The sequence below is a fragment of the Salmo salar genome, chromosome 09, assembly GCF_965601325.2.
Source record: "Salmo salar chromosome 09, fSalSal1, whole genome shotgun sequence".
NCBI lineage: Eukaryota > Metazoa > Chordata > Actinopteri > Salmoniformes > Salmonidae > Salmo > Salmo salar.
In genome coordinates this window covers 27,148,244-27,166,057 of record NC_138299.1, presented here as the reverse complement: position 1 = coordinate 27,166,057, position 17,814 = coordinate 27,148,244, and the positions used below count along the sequence as shown (strand labels likewise).

At 41.9% G+C, this 17,814-nt stretch overlaps 1 protein-coding gene across 1 annotated transcript in view; it reads right to left on the bottom strand.

Moving 5' to 3' along the window:
* The window catches only part of gabrb1 (gamma-aminobutyric acid type A receptor subunit beta1), a 55,937-nt gene extending 45,609 nt beyond the window's left edge, over positions 1-10,328 (bottom strand). The window contains exons 1-3 of the mRNA XM_014210609.3: positions 9,603-10,328; positions 9,408-9,499; positions 9,203-9,270 (exon numbers count right to left, since the gene is read on the bottom strand). Coding sequence (XP_014066084.1) covers positions 9,203-9,270; positions 9,408-9,499; positions 9,603-9,682 — 240 coding nt within the window. The 5' untranslated portion in view covers positions 9,683-10,328. The remainder of the gene's footprint in view (positions 1-9,202; positions 9,271-9,407; positions 9,500-9,602) is intronic.
* Between the last annotated feature and the right edge of the window lie 7,486 nt (positions 10,329-17,814).

Genomic DNA, 17,814 nt, shown 5'->3' with positions numbered 1-17,814 from the left:
CCACACTGTGCAGTGACTTGGTTTCTCTATTCCAGGAGGAAAATAAAACTGTCAATCAAATCCAGGTGGGCTCCTGCGTCCTCAGTGCTTGGACCCCTGATCATGGCGCAACATGGGCAACAGATGTTGAGTTAATATTAAGTTGTTTGAACTGAGAACCCACTCGTGACACCTTGATCTTTCTCACTGGTGAGGTGAAGTGCTATCGGCAGAGCATCACATAAATCCTCATCCTAAGGAGGCGGCGGACACATCAATCTCCCAAACAGATCAATACCTCCTGACCACAAGCCGCTATGAGGGCTTCATAAGGCGCTCAATACAGGAGCTGCTGTGGAGATACATAAGGTGCCATGGCAGGAGGAGTAGTGTGGGTTCGTAAGCTTCCTCATACTAACAACTTGGACTACTATAAGGAGTTCTCACATAGTATAATCACATTGTTGGCTAACCAATGCAACATACGACACATGTGGCACCTGCATTTTCATTAACACCCCGATAAAGCGATTATTGCCTTCCTATCTGTGCTGTTGATTGATTTTGGCACAAGTGGGCTTCCATGGGGTCTGGGAGAGAGTTCTACAGTATGTTGAGCGTGGCCGTCACTTTATGAGAGTCATGGCTGTACCAACCGTGCACACCTACCGCTCTCACCTTGAGAAACCGAGTTGCCGCTTTCAAATCTCCACAAATATCTGAAATGACAAAGTCAAAGCAATTCCACTGTGGTTGCCATGATAACAAAATAGCTTTCACACGTCGCTAACAAACACCACTTTTACTTGTCGTCACTCAAGCTTGTAAAAGCGAGACCTTCACATGTCCAGCAAACAAACCACAAAAATCTAGGTACAGTCCGCAATATGAAAAATCTGACAGTTAAAGGAAGAAAGCCCCAAGAGAAAAAAGAAAGGGAATTGGAGTGAGAGACAAGGAGAGAGAGAGTGCAGGGAAGAGGGAGGGAGAGAGAAAGATAAAGAGACCAGGACTAATTCATTACAGTATCTCACACCAGCCACAAGGTGAGAACTACCTGCTATTCAGCCCAATACTAAGTCCTAAAGTCTTAAGTAGAGCAAAGAGTGCTCAAATCTCTCTGCCGCTACATTCCTGCAGGAATCAGACTATCAAATCATCTGAAAACAAGACCGCTCACCTCTCTCTTGATCACATCCGTCACGGGCTGTTATTTGAAGTCTACAACACATACTAACTTAATCAAATACTCCTTTAATCTCTTGAAATTCATTCTTGACTGAACAGAAATCCTGCAGCCTTGACTATTACTACCACTGTAGTATACTGCCCCATGGGGAAGCACCACTATCATGTGTGTCATCCTGACGCCATTCAACAATGTAGGCTATCGAAGACCTGAACACATGCAGCAGCACTTTTCCAATGAATGTCCGATGTCGCTCAGGCAGAAACGTTGCCACAGCCAACCACTCAACTCAGGAAGAGGAAGAATACGAGTCTGACCCTTGTGACCTCACAGCAAACCTCCTACAGCTCATGTCACATCAGTGTCGTCTGGTTCACTAGCCGGTTGCCTTTGACAGGAGAGCATGTCTGATTACTAAGGTCAGTAAGAGTGAGAGCAGTAAGACACTGACCTGAAATATACTTGTATAATTATTCTGGTATTGCCACGTTCGGGTGTTAACTCAGCATACAGCACACCTTTCGGACGAATTTCAACGTTACCGCAAGGTTGTATGTTTTGTTGAAGAAGTAAGGGTATCAGAAACCCCTCTGTGATATTTGGTAAGAATACAGTTAAAACCCGTTTTTGCCTGGAATTGCCATGCTTAGGCTAGCATTAAATCTCTTAGAAGAATCTCACTGTAGCAAACTAACAGTACTAGCATTATAAGAAAATAATACAGTACCACCCGTTGGCATCAAGAGTATCTGAACTCAACGCTAACATAAGTCATTTGCACTTAGCTAGTCTATGTAGGCTAGGCTGGGTGCTTTTAAGATGGATGTGTTAATATCTATTTTAGTTCGTATTTGGGCACTTGAGATGCATTTTGACCCATTTTCTTCCATACAGTACACATGCTGAGCATTCAACTTTCTAGGGTTAGATAGTAAGCAGCCGATCGACTTTAATAATAAAATCAACACATTTACTGTCTTTTAATGATGTCCCAGTAACCCGTATTCAACCCGTATTTTATTGCATGTGTAAACTGCTCTTCCAAACCATGATCAGCTCACATACAATATACTTTTATCTGTAACATTATTTGGTTGTTAATTGGCTCACTTGCATTACATTTTCTAAGGCATGTCATTTTTTGTTCAAAATGGAGTCTTCCCATAATCTTAGTCAGCTGTGTCTTGCTCCTCTAAATTTTTATTTTGCTATCACAAAATTTATCACAAGTGTATTTCACTTTAGGTTAGACCAAAGAAACACGTTGGCATCCGTCAGGGATAGTCAAGCAGCTGTAGCTGAGGAACTTTAACAAAAAGCTAATGGGGTGTGAAGTCTGCAGAGAATTTGACAAAAGTGGAAGAAAAGGAGAGTTTCATTAAGAGGGACATCCTTCATGACTGAGCGACGTCCATTTTCATAACTACAAAAAAACACAGTTTATATCCTTTTCAAGCATCAAACGCTTAAACGGTTACACCTAAACAGTACAGTATAAAGAAACTGGGACCTGGTCAAATAGGGGAGAGGCATTGTGCCGTGAGGTGTTGCTTTATCTGTTTTTTGAAACCAGGTTTGTTGTTAGAGAAATATGAGATGGAAGGGAGTTTCGTGTAATAATGGCTCTATATAATACTGTACGCTTTCTTCAATTTGCTCTGGATTTGTGGACTGTAAAAAGACCCCTGGTAGCATGTTTGGTGGGGTAAGTGTGTGTGCAAATATGCTACAGTATGGTAGTCAAGTGGAAGTCAGGTATTTATTCACAATCTTTATTTAACCAGGAAAGATCACAGATGTATTTGATCAATTTTACAGACGTGACTGACCATACAACAAATGCCATATAGCTGCATTATCAACAGCACATAATCTGATCTCAAAATAAACTTCCTGTTGATAACATTACAAGCCAAAGCGAGTTGGAGAGAAATTGAGAGAGGGGGGTTGGGGGGGATCCTGCCATCAGATGAGAACAGGTAAAAAAAAGCACAGATGATCACACAGCTCTTAGCTTAACCCAGAAGAGCTATAATTTGGCCTTTTAATTAAGCCACAATCAGGGTGCTGCCCCTGCATTTGTTTGTAAACTTTGCCACTTGTTCTTATACAAATGTAACTGCCACTCAGTTATTCCGTAGTAACCACCCTCAAAACCCCAAACTATGGTGTGGTTTTGCGATGTGTGATGCAAAAAACCCAAGGATGTACATTCAGAACCCTTTCTAGATGCCAACATCCAATACAGTCCAAATCTCTGTATCACGTAGCTTGTCATAAAAACTGCAGTGCTTACCCCCAAAAAGTCTACTGGGTGACAGTGATGTTGCTGAAGCAGGGTGCGAAGTACATGTAATGAAATAGCAATAGGCATACTATAGTATATAATCAATTTATGGATTGATATTTATATCATGTCCAGTATGACCAACGTTTTGGTGTGGCCTTTCTCAAGGAGAGCCGGTGCCAAATGTCTCTATCAGACAGAGCATAAAACTCCTTCCAGCTTCCCAGTCTCATACACATTAAAATGCTAAACCCGGGAAGAGGCCACAGAGGCACAATCAATGACCCGTCCAGGCTGTTAGGCTTTCCAATCAGGAGTCCTCTGGGCCCGGCTCAGAGAAAGAAGCACCTTCCATTTTCCAAGAGGAGATTTTGTCAGTAGGAATTCAACCTAATAAACAATTCATAACCTTGACTCACGATGACAGCACATCATTGACTCCACAAACTCTGTCTATATTTACTTGACAAATTCAGTATATCATGTGGAAATGGCTTATGTATGAATGCTATGAACGTAAAAGGCTTTGTTCAGGTGCAAGCCTGTGACTTCCAATTTATAATTTAATGAAGCCTTTTACTACCCAAGAATAAAAGGCAATTTCAGAAGGGCAGCTCACATGTAAAAAGCTACTGCAGGCACTCTACTATCAGATGTCACAAATAACTCAGTAGTACATTTACATTTTAGTCATTTAGCAGACGCTCTTATCCAGAGCGACTTACAGTAGTGAATGCATACATTTCATTTCAAACATTTTTTTTTTTTTTTGTCGTACTGGTCCCCCGTGGGAAATCGAACCCACAACCCTGGCGTTGCAAACACCATGCTCTACCAACTGAGCCACACAGGACTGTGGTAGACTGCTCAGTAACGGGACCCATTTCTTTGGATGAATGGGTTTCAGACAACCAAAAATATACAAATGTGGAATGTATGAAGGCAATGTCATTGATACTCAATAGCCAGTTGAATGACTGGAAACACAGATACTACAGTAAGTAATAATACTTTTGTATGTCAAAGTGCAAATAGTCTGTTGTTCATATGTGATCAATGGTGTTGAAACCAGATATAATAATGCATTACATTGGAATTATCATTATTGAACTAAAAATGTTCTCCAATCAAAAACCTTGCTTCATTATGTGTGTTTGAGAGACAGTTCTGAATACCATGTGTGTGTTTGAGAGACAGTTCTGAATACCATGTGTGTGTTTGAGAGACAGTTCTGAATACCATGTGTGTGTTTGAGAGACAGTTCTGAATACCATGTGTGTGTTTGAGAGACAGTTCTGAATACCATGTGTGTGTCTGAAAGAACTATAGAGATGAGAATCTTCGGCACCCGACCAATGATGAACACTGACAAATGTTTAGCCTTTTTACATGAGTTATTGTAGTGTTTGTGGCTAACCAGATGTTCCTACAGTTACGATTTGCAGACTATTTGTGGGCACTGGTGGTTATGACTCCCTTGTCTCCCTTGTCGAGGTAGAAATGTTACATGTATTTTCACACGCACCTTTACTGGACCTTTAAAGGTAGTAACTCTATAAACCTAATATGATAGTCGAGTGAAATAATGTATTCAGATATTTGTTTCCTTACCTCGTAAGCAGTCTATGGACTGCTCTTAATCTCGCGTGTAAACCGATTCATCTGTTGCGACAGAATGGAATGCGTAGGATAACGAGCAGCAGTCGTTCCGGTGTTTTGGTTTTCGTCACTGATATTATTTCGACGTACGTCACTGAATATTTCGACAATCGCAAACCGGAACTGCTAATTTCTATCTCATATGGACCCAGAATTTAATCATGCAGCTGACCAAATTATGCAATATTTTAGATCTGGGTTAACCGATATTAGAATGCTCTAACGAGTGACTGCAATCCACACTTTGGTTTTGGTAGAAAAGTCACTGCCAAGAAACAATTATGTTAGCATTTCTGGACTAAAAATGGTATTTTACTCAGCATAGTGTGTCTGAAGTTACAGATCACACTATTACAACAGTATGACTGTTTTGGGATAAAATGTTCTATATATTTCATTTAATGTGCTTATTCTGTTACCATTGATATGTTCTAGGGGCCATTTTGAGACCTTAAGGAGCATCAGGTACTGCTGGAATGTCTACCAATGGCATGTTTATAAGGACCTATATTTAACATCTCATGAATGATCTTATGAATAAGTATTAAATACTTTAAAGTTTGTTTATAATGTGTGAATAACTAGGTTACTAACGTACAAATTTGGGAGTAATGATTAACAAATGATGAATAAACGATTTACTAATCTATAATAAATACTTTATTATAGGAGTTATTATAAAGTGTTACCAACACATGATTTCCAGTGTGTATAGCGTCACTCTAATTTACAGTGCATTCGAAAAGAATTCAGACCCCTTCATTTTTTCCCACATTGTGTTACGTTACAGCCTTATTCTAAAATTGCTTAAATAGTTTTTTCCCTCATCAATCTACACACAATAACCCATAGCGGCAAAGAAAAAACTGGTTTTTAGATTTCTTTGTAAAAATAAAAAATAAACGAAAATATCACATTTAGATAAGTATTCAGACCCTTTACTCAGTACTTTCTTGAAGCTCCTTTGGCAGCGATTACAGCCTCAAGTCTTCATGAGTATGACGCTACAAGCTTGGCACACCTGTATTTGGGGAGTTTCTCTCATTCTTCTCTGAAGCTCTGTCAGGTTGGACGGGGAGCGTTGCTGCACAGCTATTTTCACGTCTCTCCAGAGATGTTCGATCGGGTTCAAGTCCGGGCTCTGGCTGGGCCTCTCAAGGACTGTCACGTCCTGACCCTTGTAAGAGGTCATTTTCTATAGTAGAGTGGTCAGGGCGTGACAGGGGGTGTTTTTGGGTGGTTTTCTTGTTATCTGTTTCTATGTGGGTTTTCTAGGTTTCTATGTTGGGGTTGTTGGGATGATCTCCAATTAGAGGCAGCCGGTCCTTGTTGTCTCTAATTGGAGATCATATTTAAGTAGGGGGTGTTTCCACTTGTGTTTGTGGGTTGTTAATTTTTGAGTAGTGTTATTTCTCTCTGCATCACGGTTTGTTGTTTTGTTGTTTCAAGTTATTGGTGTATTGCAAAGGTTTCACGGTAATAATAAAAAGGTGGAACTACAACCATTCTGCGCTTTGGTCCAATCCTTTAAACAGTCGTGACAAGGACATTCAGAGACTTGTCCCGAAGCCACTCCTGTATTGCCTTGGCTGTGTGCTTAGGGTTGTTGTCCTGTTGGAAGGTGAATCATCGCCCCAGTCTGATGTCCTGAGAGCTCTGGAGCAGGTTTTCATCAAGGATCTCTGTACTTTGCTCCGTTCATCTTTCCCTCAATCCTGACTAGTCTTCCAGTCCCTGCCGCTGAAAAACATCCTCCCAGCATGATGCTGCCACCACGCTTCACAGTGGGGATGGTATTGCCCAGGTGATGAGCTGTGCCTGGGTTCCTCCAGACGTGACGCTTGGTATTCAGGCCAAAGAGTTCAATCTTGGTTTCATCAGACCAGAGAATCTTGTTCTCATGGTCTGAGTGTCCTTTAGGTGCCTTTTGGCAAACTCAAAGCGGGCTGTCATGTGCCTTTTACTGAGGAGTGGCTTCCGTCTGGCCACGCTACCATAAAGGCCTGATTGGTGGAGTGCTGCAGAGATGGTTGTCCTTCTGGAAGGTTCTCCCATCTCCACAGAGGAGCTCTGTCAGGGTGACCATTGGGTTCTTGGTCACCTCTCTGACCAAGGCTCTTTTCCCCTGATTGCTCAGTTTGGCCGGGCGGCCAACACAGGGAAGAGTCTTGGTGGTTCCAAACTTCTTCCATTTAAGAATGATGGAGGCTACTGTGTTCTTGGGGAGCTTCAATGCTGCAGAATTTGTTGGTACCCCTTCCCAGATCTGTGCCTCGACACAATCGACATTTCCTTCGACTTGGTTTTTTCTCTGACATGCACTGTCAACTGTGGGACATTATATAGACAGGTGTGTGCCTTTTCAAATCATGTCCGATCAATTGAATTTACAACAGGTGGACTCCAATCAAGTTGTAGAAAAATCTCAAGGATGATCAAGGAAACAGGATGCACCTGAGCTCATATTCGAGTGTCATAGCAACGGGTCTAAATACTTATATAATAAGATATTATTGTAGCATTTTTTATATACATTTGCTAAAATTAAAAAAAAACTGTTTTGCTTTATCATTATGGGATATTGTGGTTAGATTGATGAGGTAATAAAAAATAAAAGTGTATATATATACTATTTTATTTTTTATTACCTCATCAATCTAACCACAAAAGCTCAGGTGCATCCTGTTTCCTTGATCATATATATATATATATATATCATCAGACCAGAGAATGTTTTATATATATAAGATATATATATATATATATATTAGAATAAGGCTGTAATGTAACAAAATGTGGAAAAAGTCAAGGAGTCTGAATACTTTCCGAATGCACTGTACATCCTATTCAGAGTAACAGTAAAGCTATCTCGTGCCAAGATTTACAGTATGTGTTAACTTGTGATTTAAAAAACCTAATGGGCATGGCCAGTACATAACCAGTATGTCAACCTAATTGAGATGGTTTGGAAAAGCATTCCTCATGAAGCTGGTTGAGAGAATACCAAGAGTGTGCAAAGCTGTCATCAATGCAAATGGTGGCTACTTTGAAGAATCTCAAATATATTTTGATTTGTTTAACACCTTTTTGGTTACTACATGATTCCATATGTGTTATTTCATAGTTTTGATGTCTTTGCTATTATTCTACAATGTAGAAAATAGTAAAAATAAAGAAAAACCCTTGAATGAGTAGGTGTCCAAACTTTTGACTGGCACTGTATCTCTGCAGACCACAGTTCTACAATCAAAATGGGAATGCCAAAGCTCCCGGCTGTAAAGACTGCAGTTTTCTGTAGCATCATGAAAACATTGAATTACCCGACATTCCATAAACACCAAGTGTTTGCTTGGAAGCTGAGTAGAAAAAGAAAATTCTCCCTCGCCACACATGCACAGACAGTACACACACACACACACACACACTTTACAGTCGTGCCTGCTGTTATTCTTTTTTAAGACAAGTTGATCCAAGCATAAATTAATTTGTATCAATCACTGGCACCATGCCAATACTCATATGCACACACTAAGTGCCCACATTCAGCGTCACAATTTGGCTTTTCTGGGCCTCCTTGTTGAGTCACTGACAACATTATGTAATTACTGCATTGAGGCCAAAGCAGCAAACAAGCACAATTTTTTTGTCTCCTCCTCGTCAATTGATCCTGTTTCATAGCTCGTAATGTATATTTGTAACATCTCACAATGCTGTAAGGTACGCGCTTGTAAATCCATGTGCAGCACCAACGTCCCCCCCATAAATGTTCTGACTTTAGTGGTTCTGACACCACAGGGAAGTTTCTGCATATGGATTGGATTTCACACATTGCGGTAGCTCTCCTTGGTGCTGAAATGCAGCGAACCATTTTGGTCAACGGAAAAACGTTATACTAGTAGCCAAACATGGGCAAAAACAAGAATACGAGGATTTATCACTACATCTAGAGGACAGTGGTATGAAAGACGCAAATACGCAGAAAATTACCCAAGCCGTAATCACGTGTTCTGTGTTCTCACACTAACATGTGTTGCACGAGGCACATCTCCCTTACAAAAAAAATACATTTTGTAGGCTAGGCTACTTACCATGTTGACTTCCGAAACCATGTCGATACTGGCGATATCTATGCTCATGCCAACGTCCACAGGGGCACCTTTAAATCGCATGTAAAACAGATATCAGTGGCTTTATAATCAGACTGCTCGCTGGCGCTATAAATGAATCTGTATGCGACTTGTTATTAGTTATTTGCCAACATTGGGTAGACTTTACCACCAAAAAGGTATTTACCTCCAAAATCAGGCCTCAGACGAATGTCATACCCCTTCAGCAGTTTGTCCACGGTCGCTTTCACAAATGACATGTTGCTAGGCTCGTTGGCGCTAAAGGAAACAGATATGGTATTGATTCAGAATCTTAATTAAAAAACTGCAAAGGGACAGGCAAGACAGGCAGAAACAAGACATCACACCCGTTGGATCTCACCTTTGAGCGCCGCAGACCATGGCGACCATGAGGAAAAGACAAAAAATCCCCCAGCGTCCGCGGTCCAAAGCCGTGCACATCACTAACTTTGATCAGAGAGATGACTTTGAGCGAAGATTTAAGGAACGCTACCTATTTAAGTCACAGGCTGTCCAATTATTCCAAGACCAACGCATGCGCGTCTTTTTACCAACATCAAAACTGTATTTGCACAAAAACCACGCTATTTCGTAGAAATCTCGGTGACTTTGAAATAAAATGGGTAGGCTATTCGCGTTTCACCCGAGGTGTCGATGATGGCGCAAGAAGACCGCGCCGGGATGCATGCAGTAGCTGAACCGTATCAATATGCTAGGCAGATCCCATCCCCTCCGGTTAATTCGAGCATTTCAGCAGACACAGCAGTGTCCGGAGTAGATTTGCATCAAGCAGGTCTCCCCGTGTTGGTCGGCTGAAGATCTTAAAAGAATAAGCATTGAACACGGCTCTCCGTTCACCTTTAGTCAGCGCTATGTGGGGCATCGTGCAACACAAGCACGTCTGAGGAGCTGCGCATTTTCTGAGGTGTACCTGGACGCTTGAGCTCCCTCGCAGCGGATTCCATTCCCCACGCGTCACGGGCTAGAGCACAAGTTAATAATTAGTTAAAAACCCAGAAAACGCATAAAAATCGCAACCGCACCTATAATTAATGAAAGATACGCTGTAGGGTATGCAATGTCCCTTGCAGCAGCATGACGTGCTATATACCACAGAATGAATAATAATACACGTTCTGCTATATCTAGTGATGATATTGACAGACTTCTAACTAATATGCCAAATCGATTGCAGTTTATCTGGTCACCATGTGCTAGACCACATGATTATTTCAATCATAATTAGTGGTGTATTGAAAATGGGTGATTTGTGGATAATTGGCCACCATCAAATGACAAAACTCATATTTATCATGACAAAATATTGGATTAGTGAAGGGGGTATCCCTGTGTGTGTGCGTGCGTGGGTGTGTGTGTATATGGGTGTGTGAACCGAGGTAATTGAGGTAGATATGTACATATAGGTAGGGATAAAGTGACTAGGAAACAGGATAGATAATAAACAGTAGCAACAGCGTATGATGAGTCAAAATAGTTAGTGCAAAAAGGTTCAATGCAGATAGTTAAATAGTTACCCAGACAAACTATTTAGCAGCCTTATGGCTTGGGGGTAGAAGCTGTTCATGGTTCTGTTGGTTCCAGACTTGTTGCATCGGTACCGCTTGCTGTGCGGTAGCAGAGGGAACAGTCTATGAATTGGGTAGCTGGAGTCTTTGACAACTTTTAGGGCCTTCCTCTGACACTGCCTGGCATAGAGGTCCTGGTGGATAGCATGGAGCTAGGCCCCAGTGATGTACTAGGCTGTACACATTACCCTTTCTAGTCCCTTGCGGTTGGATGCCAAGCAGTTGCCATACTAAGCGGTGATGCAGCCAGTCAAGATGCTCTCAATGGTGCAGCTGTGTAGAATTTCTGAAGGATCTGAGGGCCCATGCCAAATCTTTTCAGCCTCCTGAAGGGGAAGAGGCGTAGTCGTGCCTTCTTCACGACTGTGTTGGTGTGTGTGGATCACAATAATTCCTTAGTGATGTGGACACCGAGGAACTTGACGCTCTCGACCCACTCCCCTATAGCCCTGTCGGTGTGGACAGGGGTGTGCTCGGCCCTCTGTTTCCTGTAGTCCACAGTCAGCTCATTTGTTTTGCTTCATGATGTAGACTGCACCAGATGGGTAAAAACCTTGGCCAGACCTGGTGTGTGTGTGTGTGTTGTAAACTGACCAGTACCAGTCTAAAGTTTGGACACACCTACTCATTCAAGGGTTTTTCTTTTTTGCTATTTTCTACATTGTAGAAAAATAGTGAAGACATCAAAACTAAGAAATAACACATATGGAATTATGTAGTAACCAAAAAAGTGTAAAACAAATCAAAATATATTTTAGATTCTTCAAAGTTGCCACCATTTGCCTTGATGACAGCTTTGCACACTCTCAACCAGCTTCATGTGGAAGGCTTTTCCAACAGTCTTGAAGGAGTTCCCATATATGCTGAGCACTTGTTGCCTGCTTTTCCTTCACTCTGCATTCCAACTCATCCCAAACCATCTCAATTGGGTTGAGGTCGGTTATTGTGGTCAGGTCATCTGATGCAGCACCATCACCCTCCTTCTTGGTCAAATAGCCCTTACAGAGCCTGGAGGTAGGTTGGGTCATTGTCCTGTTGAAAAACAAATGATAGTCCCACTAAGCTCAAACCAGATGGGATGGCGTATTGCTGCAGAATGCTGTGGTAGCCATGCTGGTTAAGTGTGCCTTGAATTCTAAATAAATCACTGACAGTGTCACCAGCAAAGCACCCCCACACCTTCTCCTCCATGCTTCATGGTGAAAACCACACATGCAGAGATCATCCGTTCACCTACTCTGCGTCTCACAAAGACACGGTGGTTGGAACCAAAAATCTCAAATTTGGACTCATCAGACCAAAGCACAGATTTCCACCGGTCTAATGTCCATTGCTCGTGTTTCTTGGCCCAAGCAAATCTGTTCTTCTTATTGGTGTCCTTCAGTAATGGTTTCTTTGCAGCAAATCGAACATGAAGGCCTGATTCACGCAGTCTCCTCTGAACAGTTGATGTTGAGATGTGTCTGTTACTTGAACTCTGTGAAGCATTTATTTGGTCTGGAATTTCTGAGGCTAGTAACTTTAATTAATTTATCCTCTGCAGCAGAGGTAACTCTGGGTCTTCCTTTCCTGTGGTGGTCCTCATGAGAGCCAGTTTCATCATTGCGCTTGATGGTTTTTGCGACTGAAACTGAAGAAACTTTCAAAGTTCTTGACATTTTGCAGACTGACTGACCTTCATGTCTTAAAGAAATTATGGATTGTTGTTTTTCTTTGCTTATTTGAGCTGTTCTTGCCATAAGATGAACTTGGTCTTTTACCAAATAGGGCTATCTTCTGTATACCACCCCTGCAATGTCACAACACAACTGATTGGCTCAAACGCATTAAGAAGGAAAGAAATTCCACAAATTAACTTTAAACAAGGCACACCTGTTAATTGAAATGCATTCCAGGTGACTACCTCATGAAGCTGGTTGAGAGAATGCCAAGAGTTTGCAAAGCTGTCATCAAGGCAAAGGGTGGCTACTTTGAAGAATCTCAAATATCAAATATATTTTGATTAGTTTAAAACTGTTTTGGTTACTACATGATTCCATGTGTTATTTCATAGTTGTGAGGTCTTACTAAAAATAAAGAAAAACCCTGGAATGAGTAGGTGTGTCCAAACCTTTGACTGGTACTGTATGTGTACAACATCCGTAGTGTATGACCCTTCCTCACACAGAATGTGGCGCAGGTTCTAATCCAGGCTCTTGTCATCTCCCGTCTAGACTACTGCAACTCTCTGTTGGCTGGCTCCCTGCTTATGCCATCAAACCCCTGCAACTTATCCAGAACGTAGCAGCTGCCGGTGTTCAACGTTCCCAAGTTCTCCCATTTCACCCTGCTCCTCCGCACAGTCAACTGGCTTCCAGTCGAAGTTCGCATCCCATGCTGCTTGCCTACGGAGCAGCTAGAGGAACTGCCCCTCCCCATCTTCGGGCTATGCTCAAACCCTACACCCCAACCCAAGCACTCCGTTCTGCAGCCTCTTGGCCATTCCACCTCTATGATGTGCCCTTGAGCAAGACACTTAACCCTAATTGCTTCTGTAAGTCGCTCTGGATAAGAGTGTTTGCTAAATGACTCAAATGTATGGCCCCTTGTGAGGCTGAAAGGCCCTGTGTTTTGGTCGATCATGTCACATGACATGGATTTTAACCTTCATCCCCTTTCTTTTTATTTCAGAAGGTCCAGCACCATCCTCCAGCGCCATCCTCAGACAATTGCTTTCCTTTTTGGTGTAATTCTCATTTGTGGAAAATGCTTAAAATAAAGGTTAAAATCCAGGTCATGTGATGCGATTAAAACACAGAGCCCTAGTACGGGCCACACACCTTCAATAACACTCAGTGCTCCCGACTCATTTCAATGGAGTCATTTGATACACTTTCAATTCATGTTTGTTTTCTAAGCTTGAGATTTGGTTAGTACTGTAGGTCAACTAAGGGCTCCTAGACATTTTCTAATAGTCATGTTCCATTTGCTTCATTATGTCTGCTTGTCTGCTGTCCTCGTGCTCCTAGATCTTAGTGCCGCTTTTGATACCATCGATTCTTTTGGAGAGATTGGAAACCCAAATTGGTCTACATGGACAAGTTCTGGCCTGGTTTAGATCTTATCTGTCGGAAAGATATCAGTTTGTCTCTGTGAATGGTTTGTCCTCTGACAAATCAATTGTAAATTTCGGTGTTCCTCAAGGTTCCGTTTTAGGACCACTATTGTTTTCACTATATATTTTACCTCTTGGGGATGTCATTCGAAAACATAATGTTAAATTTCACTGCTATGCGGACGACACACAGCTGTACATTTCAATGAAACATGGTGAAGCCCCAAAATTGCCCTCGCTAGAAGCCTGTGTTTCAGACATAAAGAAGTGGATGGCTGCAAACTTTCTACTTTTAAACTCGGACAAAACAGAGATGCTTGTTCTAGGTCCCAAGAAACAAAGAGATCTTCTGTTGAATGTGACAATTAATCTGGATGGTTGTACAGTCGTCTCAAATAAAACTGTGAAGGACCTCGGCGTTACTCTGGACCCTGATCTCTCTTTTGAAGAACATATCAAGACTGTTTCAAGGACAGCTTTTTTCCATCTACGTAACATTGCAAAAAATCAGAAATTGTCTGTCCAAAAATGACGCAGAAAAATTAATCCATGCTTTTGTTACTTCTAGGCTGGACTACTGCAATGCTCTACTTTCCGGCTACCCGGATAAAGCACTAAATAAACTTCAGTTAGTGCTAAATACGGCTGCTAGAATCCTGACTAGAACCAAAAAATTTGATCATATTACTCCAGTGCTAGCCTCCCTACACTGGCTTCCTGTTAAGGCAAGGGCTGATTTCAAGGTTTTACTGCTAACCTACAAAGCATTACATGGGCTTGCTCCTACCTATCTTTCCGATTTGGTCCTGCCGTACATACCTACACGTACGCTACGGTCACAAGACGCAGGCCTCCTAATTGTCCCTAGAATTTCTAAGCAAACGGCTGGAGGTAGGGCTTTCTCCTATAGAGCTCCATTTTTATGGAATGGTCTGCCTACCAATGTGAGAGACGCAGACTCAGTCTCAACCTTTAAGTCTTTACTGAAGACTTATCTCTTCAGTAGGTCCTATGATTAAGTATAGTCTGGCCCAGGAGTGTGAAGGTGAACGGAAAGGCTGGAGCAACGAACCGCCCTTGCTGTCTCTGCCATGCCGGTTCCCCTCTTTCCACTGGGATTCTCTGCCTCTAACCCTTTTACAGGGGCTGAGTCACTGGCCTACTGGTGTTCTTCCATGCCGTCCATGGGAGGGGTGCGTCACTTGAGTGGGTTGAGTCACTGACGTGGTCTTCCTGTCTGGGTTGGCGCCCCCCCCTTGGGTTGTGCCATGGCGGAGATCGTTGTGGGCTATACTCGGCCTTGTCTTAGGACGGTAAGTTGGTGGTTGGAGACATCCCTCTAGTGGTGTGGGGGCTGTGCTTTGGCAAAGTGGGTGGGGTTATATCCTGCCTGTTTGGCCCTGTCCGGGGGTATCATCGGATGGGGCCACAGTGTCTTCTGATCCCTCCTGTCTCAGCCTCCAGTATTTATGCTGCAGTAGTTTATGTGTCGGGGGGCTAGGGTCAGTCTGTTACATCTGGAGTATTTCTCTTGTCTTATCCGGTGTCCTGTGTGTATTTAAATATGCTCTCTCTAATTCTCTCTTTCTCTCTTTCTGTCTTTCTCTCGGAGGACCTGAGCCCTAGGACCATGCCTCAGGACTACCTGGTATGATGACTCCTTGCTGTCCCCAGTCCACCTGGCCGTGCTGCTGCTCCAGTTTCAACTGTTCTGCCTGCGGCTATGGAACCCTGACCTGTTCACCGGACGTGCTTGTTGCACCCTCGACAACTACTATGATTATTATTATTTGACCATGCTGGTCATTTATGAACATTTTAACATTTTAACATCTTGACCATGTTCTGTTATAATATCCACCCTGCACAGCCAGAAGAGGACTGGCCACCCCTCATAGCCTGGTTCCTTTCTAGGTTTCTTCCTAGGTTTTTGGCCTTTCTAGGGAGTTTTTCCTAGGGAGTTTTTCCTAGCCACCGTGCTTCTTTCACATGCTTTGCTTGCTGTTTGGGGTTTTAGGCTGGGTTTCTGTACAGCACTTTGAGAATATCAGCTGATGTACGAAGGGCTATATAAAAATACATTTGATTTGATTTGATTTGTGATAAAAGTAAACATTACACGGTGCAGGGTTACAAGTGAAACAGTTGCCTTGCAATGTACCTCTACAATAATGTGATATTCAACAAGAAACAACATTTGTAAAAAATATGTTTGTATTATAATCCTTGTTTTCTGTTCTTCTAATCTCTGACTCAGTGGATTTGATTTCAGTTTGAGTCATGGATCTGTGAGTCACCATGTCTTACAATTGTAGTCAATAAACAGAGTACAGAACAGCAGTCAGGAGAAACAACAATACTGTATATACAACCCTAATTCTGCTATTATGCTGGCATGTTTAACTTTCCTTCTCTTCTTCTGCTACTACTGTACTCTACCTACTGTAGCCCCCTTCCCCCTTCACCTGCTAGGCAGGCAGAGGTGTTGCACACATCAGTTCTGGCGCCAGCTGCCTCTTTTCCCACTCCCCCCCTCTTCCCTCTCCTCCTCCTTCTGCCCCCCATCTCAACCCCCAGAAGCAGGGCATCTGCCCTCCCCTGCCCTTGATTTCTGAGCAAAGACTAGATAACAATCGAGAAGAATGTCAATAACTGTTCATGTCACACTGAAAATGGACCAATAAAAGTGTATAATGAGACTTGCTGTTCATATCAGGAATAAAGAAAGATGGAGCTTAGAGGTCTTACAAGTCAAAGTTACATCTTTATGTCCTTGGGTTGTGCCTCTTTTGTGTCAAATTATGATGAAAACCGATTGAAAAGACAAATGTTTTTTCATTGTGGTTTTCCATTGCAGCTCTTATGGGAAACACCATGTGTCTCTAGACCAACCCCCTTTTCTAGAATGGATGTGTACAAGATTGATGGTCTTCAGTGAATAATTGGATAAAGCAGTGCACTGTTTGCTATCTCTCTGTAATTGATGCTATATTTTCTCTGGGATGCGCTGATGATGTGCATTATTTGCTCAGCTAGGTTTCATCTTTGTGGTAAGTGTCATCACAACAGCTGCAGAGAAGGCCAGTGTGCACATTGTTGACAGGGCTAATTCATAATGGCTGCTGTCAGTGCCACAGTAGCCTACTTCTATTCTTTCAATAACTCATCTGCAGAGAGACACCATACAAATTAATTGTCTTGTTTCTATGTTTGTCAGATAACTCCCAAACTTCAAAACAGACATAAGTTAATGGTGATATGCAGAGACATATACTGAATGACCAATACATGCAGGGATTTTCTCTATCATAGTGATACATATATAACTGCTGTTTCCAATGACTAAACACCTTTGGGCCATTGCAGACTGTGTGAGTTTCTCAATGAGTTATCGTTGGAAAAACACTGAATATTTTCCCTTCCTTTTAATTCTTCTGTAAATCTGAATCAGAATCTACTCTGATAAGCTTCCGGTTTGTATACTGTATGGTAACTAACCAATGCAAAGACGTATTATGCTCTAAACATACTGAGTTAAACACTTATTATGCCTTCCATTCATACATGACATACTAAGTGCTGCATGTAGTATAATGAATGAATGCATCATTAGTCATACACTTGGCTACAAACATCACATGATCACAATGTCTAATTGCTGTAGTTAATAAGCAACTTATCTTATCAATTGGTGAACTAGGTCACAGAGATATATTTCGAATGGCTGTGGGTGATGAGTAAGTTTACATTTAAAAGAAACATGTAAGCTAAAGATACAGTGAAGCTAGTGAGTAAGAATGTAAGATTACTACTACTACTATAACATAAAAGATAGAAGGCATAATAATCAGCAATAAATAAGGTTATCAATAATCAATTAATATCAATATCAA